General features: G+C 41.6%; 1 protein-coding gene across 1 annotated transcript; it reads right to left on the bottom strand.

The window, feature by feature from the left end:
* Nucleotides 1-1272: 1272 nt before the first annotated feature.
* LOC107282527 (serine/arginine repetitive matrix protein 2) lies at nucleotides 1273-18129 on the bottom strand. Its single transcript, XM_015810317.1, has 15 exons — nucleotides 18080-18129; nucleotides 16218-16493; nucleotides 15259-15363; nucleotides 14912-15091; nucleotides 14320-14397; nucleotides 14108-14170; nucleotides 13530-13556; nucleotides 13055-13105; nucleotides 12882-12971; nucleotides 12599-12788; nucleotides 7263-12148; nucleotides 5077-5337; nucleotides 4280-4405; nucleotides 4048-4164; nucleotides 1273-2330 (listed from the first exon to the last, which is right to left on the bottom strand). Exons 2-15 carry the CDS (start codon nucleotides 16454-16456, stop codon nucleotides 2321-2323), a joined length of 6423 nt encoding a protein of 2140 aa, XP_015665803.1. The 5' UTR covers nucleotides 16457-16493; nucleotides 18080-18129; the 3' UTR covers nucleotides 1273-2320.
* Between the last annotated feature and the right edge of the window lie 553 nt (nucleotides 18130-18682).

The following is an 18682-nucleotide window of genomic DNA, read 5'->3' as shown; positions in this document are numbered from 1 at the left end:
GCAAAAATGGGATGCTGCACTTCAGGGTGCAAAAATGGGGCGCCACGCCATGCAAGAACGGGACAAGGCAAGTATCACGTGGGCGCTAGCACCATTTGCATCGCACGCATGCTCGTCCTGTTCATGCACACGTGTGTAAAATGCTTCCCCCTCCCTTTTCTTCTGGTCCGCCAACTCACAGAAAAATCCTAAAATATTCGCTCATACTTCGGTTAGGGAATTGAAATGAGCAAAAGGCAAACCAGGATGGCTTTAACACAGAGCCCTATGTAGACAAGTAACTAAAAACTAACGGCAGTCAACTGCAAGGAAGATAAACACAACTGGCAGGAAGCTGTGTTTAAACTGGGAGAACAGACAAAATATCATAGTCTTTAAAAGCTAGACCCATTGTAGCCATTCCTTTATTCTTGGATGGAAAAGGGAATCTTGTTTTGATCACCCATGTTTCTTCAAATCCGAATTTGCTCTACTGAGTGTGATGTTTCAAATGCACAAAGATCAGTGATTTTTTTTAAAGAAAAATAAGATTTCTCTATGTATATCTAATCACATACCATAGCTGCAAATAAGGTATATTGCAGAGTCCACTTGAAAGCTTATTTTTATTTGAAAGGGAAATAGTTTGGATACTATTAACAACTCTGCCCAAATAAGATTAACTCAAAAAGTTTAGTTTTAAGAACTTTTGGTTACTAAGGTTACTTTTAGTTAAACCACAGTGGCTCAACAATTAATGATGCTGAGCTTGTCAGCTGGAAAGCTGACAGCCCAGGTTTAAGACCTGAGCGTTGTGTGATGGGGTAAGCTCCCGTTACTTGCTGCAGGTCCTGCCCTCCTAGCAGTTCAAAAGTATGCAAATGCGTGTAGATAAATAGGTACTTCATTGGGAAGGTAACAGCACTCCTATGCTTCGGCATACAGTCATACTGGACACATGACCATGGAAATATTTTCGGGGAACAGACTCCCTCGGCTAAGAAACAGAAATCAGCACTGAGTTGGACACAACTGGATAGAGGAAACCTTTGTGTTTATTTTGTGTTATTTAGTTAACTATCTTCAGCAGACTGAATATAGAAATGTGTGCATGCTATATAGATGGGAATTAAGTACTCTTATTCTAGCTATTCACTCATCCTTCAAACAAACCAAAAGCACTAAACAGAGGAAGAAGCAACAGTAATGGTAAGAAACCTATGTATTTAATTGAAGATCTCCTTTGACCAGTCTTAAAGAAAATTCTGAATGACTCAGCAACAGATTTTGCATTTCATAAGTTTTTTATTTGACAGAAAAAATCTCCTTGCTGTACATATCAAAAAAAATTAAATGCTTTTAAGAAATATGAAGAAACTTCTGTTCCCACCCTCCCTGACTTAGGGTTTCTCAGCTTCTTCTCAGCAAAATTTCAGTCACCTTCCCCCTAAAATGCCTGAATGCCCCTGTTCCAGTTCCAAACCTAACCCCTCATAACCTGGCTCAGCTGATCAATATGAAAGTCTCCTTTGAGGGAAGAATAAAAAGGAAAAAGAGCACTGCATATTAAATTCATTTTGTTCTGGGGGGGGGGAGCAAGAATAGTTTAACCCTCAATTTTGCCACCACCAAGAATCGACTCCACTGTTGCAGGCTACTGAAAGAAACTGCCTGCTTTTCTTCATAAAAGCTTGATAGAAACAGTGGGGAACAGAGGAAGGAGCTACTAAATAGCACTGCCTTCCATCTAATTCTGGGCTGGTAACATGCGCTCCAACTTTTTATTACAACCCTCCACCATTTCAAGGGGGGGGACTGAGAAACACTAAATCAAACAGATTAGATCACATATCCCTCTACTTCCCACCCACCCATTTGTGTGGTTTTTTTTTTTTAAAAAAAACCTTTTAAGTCTAAATCAACAAAAAGACAGCTCTCAAAACACAGAAGTAAGATTTTAGCTGCAAAACGCACAGGAAAAAAAATGCTCACAGGAGAGGAAAAAAAAAATCAAATGAACATCACCAACTGTTGGAAGAAGAGGAAGAGGAGCATAGAGGCTGTGGATCCTGGTGTGTGTTGAGCAGAAATGTCCAGGGACAAGGGGAATGTAGCTGCCGACAAATGACGGGCAATAAAGACAGGGACAGTAAAGAAAAAAACTGATGAGAATAAAAAGGTGATGGCAAAAGAAGAGATCTCCACTCCCCCCCCCCATGCAAACACACTGGTTTCCAGTGGACATCAGGAGGCGGGGGACTCCCACCTGGAACAGCACTGGAGGCTGGGAGTGGCGCAGTCTGTGGATGCGAGGACAAGGACTTTCCGCTCTCCAAAAGGCTTACGGGGACCTTAGGGAGAAAAGGGAGAAGAAAAAATTAAGCAATGCAAAACAAGGTAGCAATCTAATCTCTTGGCCCAGAGGTGATCGGTATAACCATGTACAAATATTTTAAAGTACATTGTATTAAGGAAACATGACTGCTAAAATACTACTGGTACAAAGATCATGACTGAGGAGAAAAAAGGAAATTCAAAAAGGGGAAAAGTGTATATACTGAAATGTATAACGCCACTGGAACACTTCTAAGAGCCCAATCTTTACTTCTCCAAGTTGAGGAATGATAACCAGTGTATTGCTAAAGTGGCAATAAATGCCAGAAACTACCACCTTCACCCATTACTGCCACTAATTGCTGGGCTTTGAATACCCTCTTTACAAATGACCTTGGGAAATAACAGCAGGAATACAAACAGTCCTCGATTTACAACCACAATTGAGCCCAACATTTATGTTGCTAAGTGAGAAATTTGTTAAGTGAATTTGCCCCATTTTACGACTTTTCTTGCACATTTGTTAGGTGAATCATTATTAAGTTAGTCACATGATTGTTAAGTGGATCTGGCTTCCCCACTGACTGCTTATCAGAAGGTTGCAAAAGGGGATCACATGGCCCCGGGACACTGCAACTGTCACAAATATGAACCAGTTGTCAAGCATCCGAATGTAAATCAGATGACCATGGGGATGCTGCAACAGTCATAAGTGTGAAAAAGGTCAGTCATTTTTTCAGTGCCATTGTAACTTCAAACGGTCACTAAATGAACTGTTTAAGTCGAGGACTACCTGTATTTGTTATTTTCTGTAAAGAGAAAGAAAGCATCATTGAGGTCCTCTGAATAATCCATTTTCATCATACCAGACTATTCTAGGAATCATAAAATATTACACATAAATTGTCACCTTTTCATTTTTGCTTCTCATCCCCTTTTCTCTGTTTGTATTTTTAAATTACAAGTGCAAGAGCAGAAAATGAGTGGGGTTTATTATGGGAGCTTTTTAGGCTAAAGAATACAGCATAAATAGTTTAAATAAAGAAGAAGAATGGTCAAGTCTTACCGAATTTAAGAAGTCAGTTCTGATAAGTTTCCAGAGAACAAAGGAATAAATGCTTTATAGCTCTCTGGATCTCACACTTCAAATCAGAAGGGAAGGAAACAGACCATTTTCTGAAAATGGGGTATGTTCAGTCTAAGGACTCTGCTTTGAGATTAACAGAGTCCTCAGCTGCTTTCGGTTGGCAAGTGAGCTTAAATTTCAGAGAGCAAGTGGATAAGAAACATATTGGATATAGTCACAAATTATCCATTTACCAGAAGAGAAATTAGCAAGGATAATCCTCTTTGACCTCCAGTCTAGCCAGGACATTCCATACCATCATTATCTCAGCTTAGCTTTGTCTTTTTCAGACAGGCCCACTAAACAAATAATGCTCGGTGACACTCATGGAAATAAAGATGGTATCAGTACTCCGGCAATTTATTTGAAGCAAGCCATTTATTTATACCTAGATGTAAATGGGAAGAATTCATAGACTTCAAGCTGGAGATTTTAGGATTAAAGACACTAGCATAATTTCACTATACCTTCAGGAAATGAGTAAGAACACACCGTTTCAGAAATAACAAAACTAAAATAAGTACAGTCAAGTTAGTCGAATTGTTACACTTAATAGGACCTTTAGCAATTGTTAGGCATTTCTAAAACTAGCAAGCCATGCTCATTACCTTGAAGTTCTGCGACGTGGAGCTCGGGGACTGGGAGATTTGCGTCGCCGTTTTCGTCCTGGAGACCTGCTGATGCTTCGTCTGTTTCTCTGCAGGGATCTATCCTTAGACCTGTCTCTGGATAGAGAATGGGGGTATGAAACTGACTTGGATTCATTGTTAAACGCATTCTGGAAATAATCCCTAAACAACTTCTTGGCCAAGAGAAGTAAGACTTGCTGAAGAGACCTACCTACGTCGATCCCTTGGAGCAGAGGGTGGTTGGACAGGAGGGGAAATCTGACGCCGTTCTGCTGGGGAGTAGCTCAGAGAGCGGGAATCCCTCAGTGAGTCAATTGGTTTTCTAGGGCTGCGTGACCTAGCGATAGAAAGAGCCGATGATAAAAAAAATGGTCAAAAATGGAAAGAGTCACTGACTGGAGGAATGGATTGAAAAGATGAATTAGGGGAGATGGCAAATTTAATTGCATTAATTAGGGGAAAGAATGTAAATAGTTTGTGTCCATCTGGAAACCTTTTTGGGACTTTCTGCTCAAGAGAAAAAAAATAAATTTTGATTTTAGGTTTTGATGATTAAGTAGATCATGATTATAGAAACAGCTAGTATTTATTGTTTAAGATAAGTAAAAAGTTAATATTTAAACTGTACTATGTATCTCTCTGCATTGAAAGAAGCTGGAAGTCGCTACTTTTTTATTCTTCCTTTTCTCATATTATCCATTTTCTCTTTCCCTTTCCTCCCCTTTCCTCTTCTACTTTATTTTTAAAGTATTTAGGTACAGCCTACCATGTGCAGACCTATTTTTAACTACCCAAAAATGTTAGGGCCACAAATCTTCCACAGATCTTTTAGCATCTGGAAGTCTTCTTGGACTATTTCCATTCTAAACATTCAGCAAGGTATTCTCTTAGGGTGCCAAGCCAAGGAAGGAAAGGGCTAGTTCACCTCCACACTTCAACAACATTGCCAATAACGAATATACTGATTCTCAGGTGCAAAGTATACCTCTTCATTAGCAGAATACTTACTTTCTCTTCTCTGGAGATGGTTTCTTCTTCAGGGAGCCCTTCATCACTGCCTGGAGTCCTGTTTTAGGCAATGGTGTTGAGGAGGACGAAGATGACGAAGAGGAGGAAGATGAGGAAGAGGAAGAGGCTGAAGAAGAGGACGACGAAGAAGAGGAAGAGCTGCTGCTTGAACTGCTTGAGCTTCGAGAACGGCACTTACGTTTGCCCATTTCCAGAGGTTGCTCATCACCATGAGTCTCTTTCAGCACTGGGCTTGGTGGCCTTTACAAGGAAAGGGAAGAGGGTATAATTAAAGATTGGATGGCTGCAACAGAGGAAACAAGATTCAGGCAGGTTAACTGGAGAAACTCAAATTTCTGAATGGATACACAAACTCCAGCTCATGCTATTTATGGGGAAAGTCTAGGAAAACAGCTGACTTGAGTCTTTTATAAAAAATTCTTAGCAGCATATTCAGCCTATTATCAGTCAAAAAATAGGGATCCTTATGCCTCACAAAATGACAGTCCTGGTTGGCATTAGCAGTCAGAAATGCTACAAAGAAAACTGACTTTGTTATTTCTTGCCACACTAACCCTCCTCCTCCTCTTTTTTCTTTTTTTCCTTACATATATAGATACTTCAAACCAATCCCCTCATTGGAGCCACCTTCCAGATATGCTCCTGAGGTTTATGAGATATTACTGGAAATAAAGTAAAATCAAAACTGATAACATTTTGCAACACACTACTTTCCTTTTTTTTAATTAAAAGAATCTACCATGCTGGGAACTGAGAAGCTTAGGTTTTCCACTGACAAAGGCGACTGCTACTTCATGGAGACTCATTTCCTAGGAAGCAGAGATGAGTCACTTGTATTAACAGATCCAGAATACAAACATTTTGAGTTGAAGATTTAGGCTATCCTTGCAAACAAAAAGTAACCATGACTAAACAGCTTCCCAAACAGCAAAGACTCAAAATGGAACAATTACAGGTTCTATCAAGCTATCTCTTGCTACCTCACTAATTCTCTACGCTCATTTTCTTGGTCTGCTATACCAAGTGTTAAAAAAAAAAAACCTAGTCCTCCACATTAGTATCTTGAAAACAGAATTACAGAAGATACATAAGCCAAGATTGCATTTAAATTCTGTTAAATACATATTTTGCAAAAAAGATTATTATCCATTTTTGCAGGCGTACTTTGATGCAGTACAACTCTTGCACAAAACCTACCCAAAAATATAGATAATACAGACCAAAACTGGAGTCCATAAGAATACAGTACAATATCTATTAATAGTACCCAGTAACATAAGCAAGTGCGGCCTCTGGTGGACAAAGCCCATCATTACAGTCTTTCAAAAGCATACCAATGAAGAAGCATTTCTGAAGGGTAACAATATCAGGTCTACACACTACATAGTGAAGTCACTTGGTTGATTTGGGTAGCTATAGAAACTGAAGAAAAAAATCAAACATATAAAATGTATGAAAACTTACATTTCAACTGACACTATTAATACAAGAACCGAGAAAAATACAGATGCTGAAAGGTAAACACAGTGACCACTCTGTACATAGGCACATCCAAGACCTGCCAGTGCCCATGCAGTTGACCTGAGCCCTCATACCAGAATAGCCATGCAGCAACAACGATCCTTTCTTCATCTGGCTCCTGTTCTCTGGAATCATCTATCTCCAGAAATTCTCTTAGAATCAAGTAAGACTTTGTTGCCCCTTGAGCTCATTTGATTTCCCTACAGAGGAAGAGAGCTTGTTTCCCCCAAGCATAAAAATACAAGCTCACTGGCCTTTTTGTATCTGCTTATAAAGGAGGCTAGATTAGAATTCAACTCATGCAAGAGTTCAATCAAAACTTCAGTTTTTAAACCTAGCAATACTAGAAACAAAAACATCATTGGTTGTGTTATACACGCCTATATCTATTTTATATATTTGCAGAGTATCTGAGACAATGCTTATGGACTATGGGTATGCACAACATCTTTTATGGCAGAGAAGTCATTCCAGAGACTGGGATTAGAAAGTATATAAAACAAGGACATGAATAAAATGAGTGAATCTGCATATACCTTCTAACTGACCAAGAAGAAACTGGATTTTGGGTTATTACCAGGCAGTGATTGCTGACAGCTTAAAAGACATGGAAAAAAGGGATTACTAAGAAGAAAGGTTCTTACTGTTTCAGTTCAATCTCAGCCTCAAGCTCCTTTGTTGCCTGATCATGGGGACTGGATTCAGATGAGCTGGACTCAGAATCAGAAGTTGAAGAAGACGAGGATGAGGAGGAAGATGAGGATGACGATGAACTGGTAGAGGAGGCAGATGAACTTCTCTTTGCCTTCGAAGGGGCAGAGGGTGGAGGAGAGGGAAGAGCAAGTTGTAGGACTGTAGGACAGCTGCTTCTGGTGTCATCCTCCATGGCGACAGAAGCCAACTGCGACTCAGCCTCAAGGGTAGGTAAGTGCACCTCAGACCTGTCTGCTACTTTTCCTTCAGATACAATTTCCTCTTCTTTGGGGGATGGTATTAGGACAGAAATCAATGCTGGTAAGGGGCTTGAAGAAGCCGAGGAGGAGGAAGCAGAGGAGGAGGAGGAGGAGGAGGAGGAATGGGACGACAATTTAGCTTTTACAGGAGAGAGGGAGCCTGCATGAGAACGGCTTCTCCCTGACAAAGGTGCACCAATTCCTGTATCATCTTTCATTATAGCTTGGTGCATGCTCTGATTCCTATCTCCTGGGCTGTTTCGGATGGCTATGGAGTCACCATTCTTTGACACTGGAGGCAAGTCATGTAGCATAGATGGATCGGGAGAGAGGGCCTTTCGCAATTTAGGAGATTCCTCACAAGGTGGAGTTAAAGCGCAAGGAATGGCAATGTTGTTTTTGCTGTGCCAAAGAGAGGAGCTTGCTGGTTTCTCTTGGAGGTCAGACTTGGGATATCTCTCTAGAACAGGAGGAGAGCGAGACTTTCTTCCTGGAGATGTGCAGGCTTCCTGGGAGCCTGATCTGGAATGCTTCCTCACAGGAGATGACTGACAATCAGGGGATACTCTGGACCCAGTGCCTTTATATGATGCTGTTACACGTGATGCATCTAATCTGGGAGGTGAACGGGATGCATTCCTACTTGTTGCAGTCCTCTCTGGGGACAACTGCAACATCTGTACTGGTGATTGGGAATGACCTCTGTGTGATGGTTTAGATTTCTCCTGACGAGAAGAGGATCTTGAGCGGCTTCTAGCTGGAGAGGAAATTGACCGTTCCCTCCGCAAAGAACCACGAGATTTATCTCGTCGCCTGGAGAGTGAACGGGAGCGACTCCTCCATGAGGGAGAGCCAGATCTTTCTTGTCGCAAAGAACTTCTGGGCCTGTCACTATAGGATGATGACTCAGACCAATGTGGATGTGTGCTGGTGCTTGATTTTTCTCTAGAAAGTGATCTGGACCGTCCACGTCTTGGAGGTGTTCTAGATTTGCGTCTAGGACTCACTGGTGACACAGATCTCCGTCTTCTTGTAACTGGTGTTCTAGACTTGTCTCTTGCCCGTGATCCAGACCTACGTCGCCGTGGAGGGGTTCTAGATTTCCTTCTAGGTCTTGGGGATGATCCAGCTCTGCAGTGGTGTCGGGGTGGTGTTCTGGATTTAATTTGGGACCTTGGGGATGACCCAGATCTACGTCGTCTGGGTGGTGTTCTAGACTTTATTCTGGGTCTAGGAGATGAGCCAGACCTACGTCGCCTTGGAGGCGTTCTGGACTTCAGCTTAGGTCTTGGTGGAGACCCAGACCTGCCACACTTCGGAGGAGTTCTGGACTTTGGTCTAGATCTAGGTGGGGACCTTGATATTCTGCGTCTTGGAGGCGTTTTTGATTTTATTCTTGGTCTGAGCGGTGACACAGATCTGCTCTCAGATTTCTCTTTCCATTCTGGAGAAGAATCTGAACTGCTCTCACTAGAGTGCATTTTTGGCTTCTCTTTAGTCCCAGAATAAGAACCTGATCTGCTTCTTCGAGATGACTCTTTAAATGCCCCTTTCTTCTCTAAAGGTGATCTGGGCCCCATCACTGCAGCTTTAGAAGTTTCTCTTATTTCTGGAGAAGATCCAGGTCTATTGTGCTTTGTAACAGTTGCAAATGTGCTATTCTCTGGTTCTGGAGAAGAATATGCTTTATCATGCATTGGGGATGAAACTGATTTATTCTTGTTGACTGACAGCCCCACAGAGCGACTAAGTCTGGGAGGTGACTGAGATTTATTATCTTCTGGAGATGTTGATGAAGAAGTAGAAGAGGAGGAAGAGGAGGAAGAGGAAGAAGAGGAGGAGGAAGAAGAGGAAGAGGAAGATCCAGATCTACTCCGCCTTGATGGAACATCTGTTTTTTTAAGTACTGGTGATGACTCAGACGGCATTTGTTTTGAGGAAGACTGCAATTTTTCTTTTCCAGAGAGAGATGAACCTGATTTACTCTTTTGGCATGGAGATGAAGCACTTTCCATTACTGCCATGGAACTAGATTTGTTGTGCCCTGGAGAAGATCCAGATTTTGTTTTCACTTCTTGGAATTTATTTTGCTTTGGAGGAGTTTTAGATTTGCCATTTAGTTCAGGAGATAATCTGGATTCACTTCTCCTGGAGGGAGATTTCTCTTTCGCTACCTGAGGGGACAGTCCACATATGACTTGCTTCAAAGGTGAAGATTTTGTCATCTCAGGAGAGTATCTTGACTTGGTCCTGGGAGGTGATCTTGACTGCTCTTTGGTCACTGGGGAAGAGCCAGATGTGCTTTGCCTTGGAGATGACCTAGTCTTCTTTAACTCCAAGGAATCATTTTTGCATTTATCCAGTGGTGAAGATTTCTTCTTAATTTCTAATGAAGATCCAGATGCAACTGGTCTTAGAGGAGAAAGAGATGTCTCTCTCAAAGCCAGAGGTGATCTAGATGTGCTCTGCCTTTGATGCGGTGATTTAGGTTTTTCTTTTGTTCCTACAGACCTTCCAGATCTGCTTTGCTGCAGTGGAGATGCAGACTTTGATTCTGGAGAAGCTGCTTGCCTTATTGGCGATAAGGAGTTTTCCTTTGCTGATGATTGAGTGGAACTAGACCGACTTCGCCTTGGAGATGATCCCATTTCCTTTTTCAGCATTGGGGATGATCCTGCCCTTGACTTTGTGTTCACTTCTGGAGAGGACTCAGATCTGTTTCGCCTTCTTGGTAATCTTATCTCTGGTTCTGGAGAGGACCCAGATATACTACGTCTTGAAGGAGACTTTGATTTCTTCCGCAGTGCTGGAGAGGAACCAGATCGACTTCTTTTTGAAGTGCTTTTAGCTTTTTCTTCAGCTGCTGAAGAAACATCAGACTTCCTTGTAAGCCTTGGAGATGAACCAGAACTGCTCCGAGGGGACATTCTGGTTTTGTTTTTGAGGGCTGGAGGTGACCTGGATTGACTACGCCTAGTAGGTGATCTTGATTTCTTTTTTGGTGTTGGAGAAGAACCAGATCTACTTCGTCTGATGCTTAATCTTGATTTCTTTTTTACTCTTGGAGAAGAACTAGAACAACTGCGCCTTGGAGGTGTTCTTGATCTTTTCTTCCTTGACCTTGGAGAGGAACCTGATCGACTCCTTCTTGGAGACAATCGAGTTTTCTTTTTAGCTTTTGGAAGTGATCCAGACCGACTACGTCTGGGAGATGCTCTTAATCTTAATTCAGGAGAGGAACCAGAAAGACTACGTCTTACCACTTTTTTGGATATTTCCCTCATTCTTGTAGATGAATCAGATCGACTTCTCCTAGAAGAAATTCTGGAAACTTTCCGATCTGGAGATGACACAGATCTGCTTCGTCTGGCTGAAATCAAAGATTTCTCTCTTCTTGGGGATGAACTTGATCGTCCTCTCCTCGGAGGTGTCCTAGTTCTAGATCTGCCTCTTCTCGGTTGTGTTCTGGAACGGGACCTTGCTCGCCTGGGTGGAGTTCTTGATCTAGACCTGCCTCTTCTTGGTGTTCTTGAACGTGATCTCCCCCTTCTTGGCGGTGTTCGTGATCTTCCCCATCTTCCACTATTTCTGCTTCTAGACCATCCATGCCTTTGGGGAGTTCTAGAGCGAGACCAACCACGCCTCTGAGGGGTACGGGATCGACCCCATCTGGGAGGTGTACGTGAACGTGATCTACCCCATCGCTGAGGTGTTCTTGAACGGCCTCGCCACTGGGGTGTTCGAGAACGTCCCCTTCGCAAAGGAGTACGGGAACGGGATCGAGCACGTCTCTGAGAACGAGACCTGCCCCTCCTTGGTGGGGTACGTGTGCGTGATCTACCTCTCTTTGGTGGTGTCCGGGACCGAGATCTACCTCTACGAGTAGTGGGTGTTTGAGAGAGAGATTTGTCTCTCCGGCTGGCTCTTGCTCTGGAGCCTTTAGCTGGAGGGGTGCTGGATGGTTCACGTCGAGATGTCTTAGAAGACTGCTTTTGCCCAGAACGAGAGATTTCAGGGGATGAGCTACATTTCTCTCTTTGGGTAGAAGCTTTCTCTTTGTCTTGCCTTTTGGAAGGGCCCTCTGGAGAACAGTTGCGAGAAACTGGAGCAGCCTTAGTTGGTGGGGAAGGAGAAGAGGAAGAAGAGGAGCAGCTACCACTCTCTGAAGGAGAAGGTGAATGCTGAGGTGTAGAGTCCTCACGAGACATCTTCTTCAATTTGGTCTCAACACCCTTAGAAGCAGATGAGGAAGCTGTAAGCTCCTCATGGTCAGGAGAAATCTTAGCCTTGGATGGTGGAAGAGTCCCATTACGATCCTCTGACTGCTTCTTAGCAAATGGAGAGGAACAGGCAGGAGACCTCTTCTCTTTAGAAGGGGGACACTTTTCTCGAGAAAGATCATTCAGCACAGGAGAACGATGCATGCACTTTGGATCATGCTCAAGTGAGGGGGTGGATTTTCGACCCCCATGCCGAGCAGACTTTCTGTCCTTGTCTCTTTCTTTCTCTTTGGCAGGAGATGAAGGACTTGGAGAACGCTGAAGGGTCTCACGTACTGGAGAATGCTTGGATATTTTCTAAACAGGAATATAAAAAATAGTAACTAGAACTGTCCTTTGAAAAAGGAAAAAGGCTCAGCAGCCAGCTCCCAACTATATTACAAGCATTTTGAAAGTGAAAAGATCACTTTAACTCTAAGCAACTCATTAATTAGCTGTCATTTTACAACAGCATTTACCAATCTGAGTGATTTTGTATGGACTTCAACTTCCAGAATTCTTAGCAATGGCACATTCAATGGAAAATTCTGAGGATTGAAATTCACACATCACAAAAAGTTGGACACACTGTTCAATAAACTATAATTAGATTTTAAGTTTGAGGAAGACACTGTTTTAATATAGTAAAAGAACTTAGAATCCACCATTTGTCCTCTCCAATTTTAATGAACCAATCAGTATTTTGTTCCAAGTGACTTTATTTATGTAAACGTTTCTCACTTTCCTAATGCATATATTATTTTTTACCTCCCGCTTCTCTCTGCTTTCTCGAGGACTTGTGCTCCTGCCTTGCCGGGCAGGCTCAGCAGAAGATGAACGCTCTTTCTCTCCCAAATTCTTAGAAACCACTTCGGTGTCTGGTTTTCGTGAACTTGACAAAGGAGACTTGCTCTGCCGTCTAAGGAAGCTCCTTTTTTGCACAATGGGGCTGCCTGATCTGTAAACAAATGATTAGAAGGTTAATCCATAAGACTCTGCCCAAGTTTAATAGCTAATAACAAGACACAGAGTTTGATTTGCCAAGCTGTACCTGCTGTGGGAAGCATCTGATGAGGAAGAGCCATCTGGGGAGGAAGAGCGATCCCGGCGGCCTTTCTGAGACGCAGACTCACTGGTGGACCTGAGAGTTAAAAATGAGAATCAGATGCATGCAAAGAAGATCAACTTTAATTGCACAACACAGGTAGATTAGGTGGTTTTTACCTCTTCCGTTTCTTCTCCTTGGATTTGTGTTTGCTTTTGGGACTTGGAGATCTGAGAAAAAAAGTTTGTTTTGAATCATTCCTGAACAGTTGCATGTGCAGTGACTGTTTCTCCCTCTGTTCCTTTCATATCCTTCATAGGACATCTACTCTAGCAATACCCAAGAATAACTGTCTCTAACATACCAACTCCAAATTCAGTCAGGAGACCAATGTAAAGTTTAGATGTAGATACAATCTTCTGAAAGCTTTGTAAAGTGCATGAGACAAACACAGCTGATCCCTAGGATCAGAATCCCATGAAAAGGCGCCACTGCTTTAAGATGTTGAAAACAAGTGCTAAATTTGCAATTCTCACACATTTTAAGGCACCGTTGGAAATCAGATCCGTGGAACCCTGAGAATAAGAACCAGAAAGAACCACTACCTATTACATCCAAACATTTTAAAAATGGCTAATGGTTATTAAGACTCACCTGTGCTTCCTTTTCTTTGATTCTGATCTAGAATTTAAAAAAAACATAGTTGGTAATCTGATGTGGCAGATGTTTTTAATTATAACTTCCATCAGTTGTAGCCAGTGTGTTTAATGAACACGAATTATAGAATTTGTATTCAGGTTGTTAAAAAAGCACCAGGTTTCCTGTCCAATATCAGACTTTATTCCCAAGTTACCAGAAAACTGATGTCATGCTCAATAACTTTAGCAAGGCAAAGCTGATGTTCAAAATTGATGCTGGATTACAAACGTGAATTCTGTCCGTGAATCCCATCGAAGATGGTTATTAAGCAGATTTCTGGAGAAGTAAATGCAGCATAAAGAGTGAGAACTACAAGCCTATCAGACAGCATGCCCCAAATTTTTATATAATCACTTTTTACCATAGAGGGAAAAAAAGATTGAAGCCTTCTTAAGAAAATTTAAAAAAAATTTTTTTTGAAGACAGCACTACAAAAGACTTCGCAAATCATCATCATGATCAAATCGTGACGTCCCTAAAATCCAATTCTCATACTGGACCAGTCACTTTAATCCTCCCTACAATCCTCTTACCTGTGTTTCTTTTTCTTTGAGCTTTTTTTCCTTTCTCTTCGAGAAGGTGATCTGCTTTCAGACCTTGAAAAGCCAAAAGGGCAAGATACATTTTCTGAGAAACTTTAAAATGTGAAAGTTCCTTTTCTTACTTCTAAATCTAAATCCCCCCCCCCTCCGGAATCTAATGGATCTGAAAAAAGAATTCAAGTGTCTTGGGTTCACCCACCCACCTGCCTCTGTCTTTCTTCTTTTTCTTCTTCTTTTGTTTTGGAGATGGTGAGCGGGAACTGCTGGAGTCTTTGATAAGACTGAGGAGACAAAGTCCAAATAATAAAATTACAGAATTCAATTCACAACATTCTACATAAGCACTTCTCATCCAAGAAGATTCTTGGATGAGAAACAAAAGGTCTTCAAAGAAAAACAAGAAAGTCCAGTTGCTGGATGACTGAGAATCTCCATAATGGATGACTGAGAATCTCCATAAATACCTATATTTCCGTATTTTTTTCTACAAAAAATAAAATCTCACAGGTACAAGAAATAAAGTCAATTATGCACAAATTCTAATCAAGAATGGAAATCAATCATGAACTATCTCATAAATTAGCATATTATAGGGGTTTCATTAAGATGTAATCTTACTGCTTGTTTAATATTTCCTACATTTCAGGTACTTTATTTGAATTTGTCTTTTTTTTAAAAAAAGTCTCCTAATACAATTGAAAAGCTCAGTTTTTTTTCTACTGTAGTAAACATAACAACCAAAGCTACCTTGTAATCTCTTCTTGCTTATTTTCTTCCAGTAATGATTCCTCATACCTGTACTGCTTCTGCTGCTCTTGCTGTTGTTTGGCCACTGCAGCTGTTGCTGCCTCCTTGGCTCTGCGGTTGGGGTCAAAAGAGCTGCCATCCACATAACTATCACTGATCCCAAAAGCAGCTCGCAGCCTCTCATTCTTCTTTTCATTGGCCTCAGCCAACTGATGGGTCTCTGTAATACTGGAGAAGAAAAGAAATAGTTAATAGAACAAATATATTACAATACAAGGATCCTATCAATACACAGATTGATAGGATCCATAACATGTTTTATGGAACAACCTCTGTTAAGATGAAAAGTAATTATCATGATAAAACAACACAAAATCAACCAATGCCTTACTTACCTAGACCTCTGTTGCTGTTCCCCTTCTTTGACAACTGCCACATCTTTTTCTAGCAGCATCATCCGAAATGTGGCCACTTTCTCCTGAATTTCCCCTTCTCCATACCTATTGTATGCATCAGAATAGAATTTATGGACTATAAAGAGATATTCCATTTAAAAGCTAAATCACTGAAATGAGGTTAAGAAAATATTTCTAAAATGCATGGATTATAAAAGATCCAACAATTCACCCTATAAAAAGTACATAACTTACTTAATACAGAATACTGATTAAAATGAAAAATGTAAATCAAAAGAGTTTTAGTTCAAATTCTGCTTCTACTATGAATCTTTTAGAGCATCTTCACAAATCATTTCATCTCTTAAGCCTTCTGGCCATTAATCTCTGAAAAATGTGGCCAATAATAGCTTATCTTACTGGACTATTCTATGTATTATTATTGCGTATTACCATTTATCTCTATATAACATTCAAAAATGCTTTATAATATTAGGAACTATTAGTACAAAACATATTATTTTCAACCATTTTCATTTCTAGTATATCCCAAATATGATTATCCAGTTTTAAGATACTTGTAATAACCAAAATTCTATTGAGTATGTAAAAATTTTCTTAAATTTTGATATTTTCTGAACAAATTCCACTGAAAGTAACTTAAAATGAAAAAAACATACAGCTAATATCACAACATTGTATTTCTTTACTCCCTATATAGATATTATATTTAAAATACTTGTTCCGCTAATCATTCCACAAAATAAGACCTCTTTTTGTAAAAACGGAGTGCCAAACACCAGAAATGAGAAATTTTGGATGAAAAGCATACAACATATCATTCCCAAATCTGTATATTTTAATTAAGAATGTTGGTTGATCATTATTCTCGCTCCTCTTCTCAAATCACCATCGTGTCTTGAAAACATCTTAGCCTTGACCATCCTGTAACAACTCACCCTTGCTCTTCCATGAGTTCAGCCAGTTCTAAGCATTTCAATTCAACCTTCCTTTTGCGCTCGTGATCCAGGATGTCCTGGTTGGGTTTTTTAACCAAAGATGACTCCAGTTTCCTCAGCTCCTCTTCTGACTTGTAGTCAGTCCGATCCTTCTTGTGGCGCACTGCTGAGAGATTCCTTTGCACGTAACCGTTGGTGCCACTGCCCCGGGGAGTGGGGAGTCCTATCCCATTGTACATGGCTCTCACAGACTAGCACCTCTGGTGCCTCTGATACCTAAAGACAGTATGAGAAAAGGCAGAAGGAAAAGAAAATGGAAGCAATTCTTTTACCAAACTTTTTTCACATCACCATATGGGTATATATATCCTCCACCGCCTGCAATCAAAAGACTGCTGTCTTTTTTCTATGAAATCAACTACTTTTCCTTTTTGTTAAATCTCAAATTCATTCCCTGTCCCAGACAATACACATTTTATCATTCCCTCTTATTTTTCCTGAAAAATGCCTATTTCCTCCTTACTCATAACTTATACCTCATCACCAGAACCCATATTTTAATTTTCTCAACAGTGGACCAGAATTCAATGGTACATGCTTTCTTAGAGGAACCCTTTTATTAAATAATTTCATATTCTCTACACTACTGCAACCACTCCCCGACTATTCATTTTTGTTCTCCCCGACCAAAAGTTGTAGTCAATCATCCAAAATTATTCAGCCCACAATTTCCGCTTCAATTCTCAAGATTTCAACACTTACATTCAGATTTGTTTTATCTTAATATATATCCTGTGTTCCAAGGACAAATCTATTAAGCCATTCTTTCTTTATATTATGTACATATCTAGTTTTTTTGCAATAGTTCCTGTTTAAAATCTCCTTCTCAATAAATGAAGCAATCCTATGTATATTAACATGAAAACTTACTAGGACTTACTTCTGAATAAGAATTGGCCTGCACAATTCATCCTCTAATCTTTTTACAAGCTTATCATCGAACCCTTTTCTTTAAAAGGCTGAACATCCCTATACACATATCCACTAGATCCCTACCATTTACTAGTAATAATGATTTATACTGTATTATCCTTCGTCTTCCTTTACAGGTCCCTACTACATTTTCAAGAACTGAGTAAGTTCATGCCTTCCACCCTTAAAAGCAAGATCTCAAGTCCAGCTCAGCCCACAAACAATATAAATAAACTGATAACTACACACACGTTTCCATATCGTTTTCTCTAGCAACATTTTAGCGGAAATAGCTTGCTCGGTGTCTTTAAAAAAAAAAAATCTTTGGACTAACAGTTTGGGAATTGCATGGTGGTCCCCCATCTACGTACGTATTGATCAGGCCCAAAACTGTTTTGCTTTTTTTTTTAATCAGCCAAGGCTGAGTAGGTGCTGCCATCTGCTGTGACATATACTTCTTACCTTCCCTCCAAAAAAATCCCCAACCTACCGACTGATAAGGCCTAGTCAGCCCTCTATTCTAATTCCCTGCCACCTCAGGCCCGACCTCCCTCCCTAGAAAGCATCCCAGCCCATTAGGCCTCCTCCCTCAAGGCCTGCTGAGGCCCACGATCCACCTTTACCCCTGCTTCGAGGTCCTCACTGCCTTCCCAACACATGAAGGGCAAACCTCGCTTGCCTCTTACCTCAGGACCCGTAAAGGCCACCCCACGTACACACACACCAAGCCCGCGGCACCGTCAACCCCCCCCCCCTCACATCTCCCCAGGCCTGCCGCGCCACCCCGGCCTCCAAGCTGCTGCTTCTCCGCGTTCCTCTCCTCGCGCAGCCCCGCGTCCCGCGACCCCTCCTCTGGCTTTTGCCTGCGCCACTCGCTCGCGCTCCCTCACCCGACGCAGCAGCAGCCGCCGCGGCGCAGGAGGAGGGTGAGGGCCAGGGGGAGGGGGGCAGGAGGTAGCCTGGAACCTCCCCCCGTCCCCTCCAATTCGCTCTCGCCTGGAATCCTCTCCGCCCGTTGGCTTATGGGAAGTGGAGTTCGTAAACGGCTGGTAGGTCCTCCCTACCCACAGAGGACGAGAATAAAGACTACTCGTCCCGAGATGCCTCGCAGGCAGCACGAAGGTCGGCCGCCATTTCCTAAAGCGCTCTTGGGGAAGCGAGAAGGGTGCCTTGGCACCGAATTTTCTCGGTTTCTCCTCTCACTTCCCTTCCAGCCTTTCCCTTCTCTGTCCTTTATTCGTTATCATCAGACAGACACGCAGTACACTTCAGGAAATACAGCTCCAATCCTGGGGTGGGGGGGTTGGGAGAGGGAAAAAGAGATGTAAATATCCGTTCCTCCCGTCAGCCACCGCGCTGTTCTAAATTAGAGTTGAAGGGGAGAGTAAATCTCGCGAGAATTTTAGGGCGGAGGACATGTGCATCGTGTCTACGTTCCTGAAACGCTGTTCCTGTGAGCGTGTGTTTTCAAAGAACGCTGGGAATTGTAGTTA

Source organism: Protobothrops mucrosquamatus, unplaced genomic scaffold (assembly GCF_001527695.2).
Source record: "Protobothrops mucrosquamatus isolate PMUCROS unplaced genomic scaffold, P.Mucros_1.0 scaffold8, whole genome shotgun sequence".
Classification (NCBI taxonomy): Eukaryota; Metazoa; Chordata; class Lepidosauria; order Squamata; family Viperidae; genus Protobothrops; species Protobothrops mucrosquamatus.
Note: the sequence above shows the minus strand (reverse complement) of the source record. Positions and strands in the feature narration are given on the sequence as shown.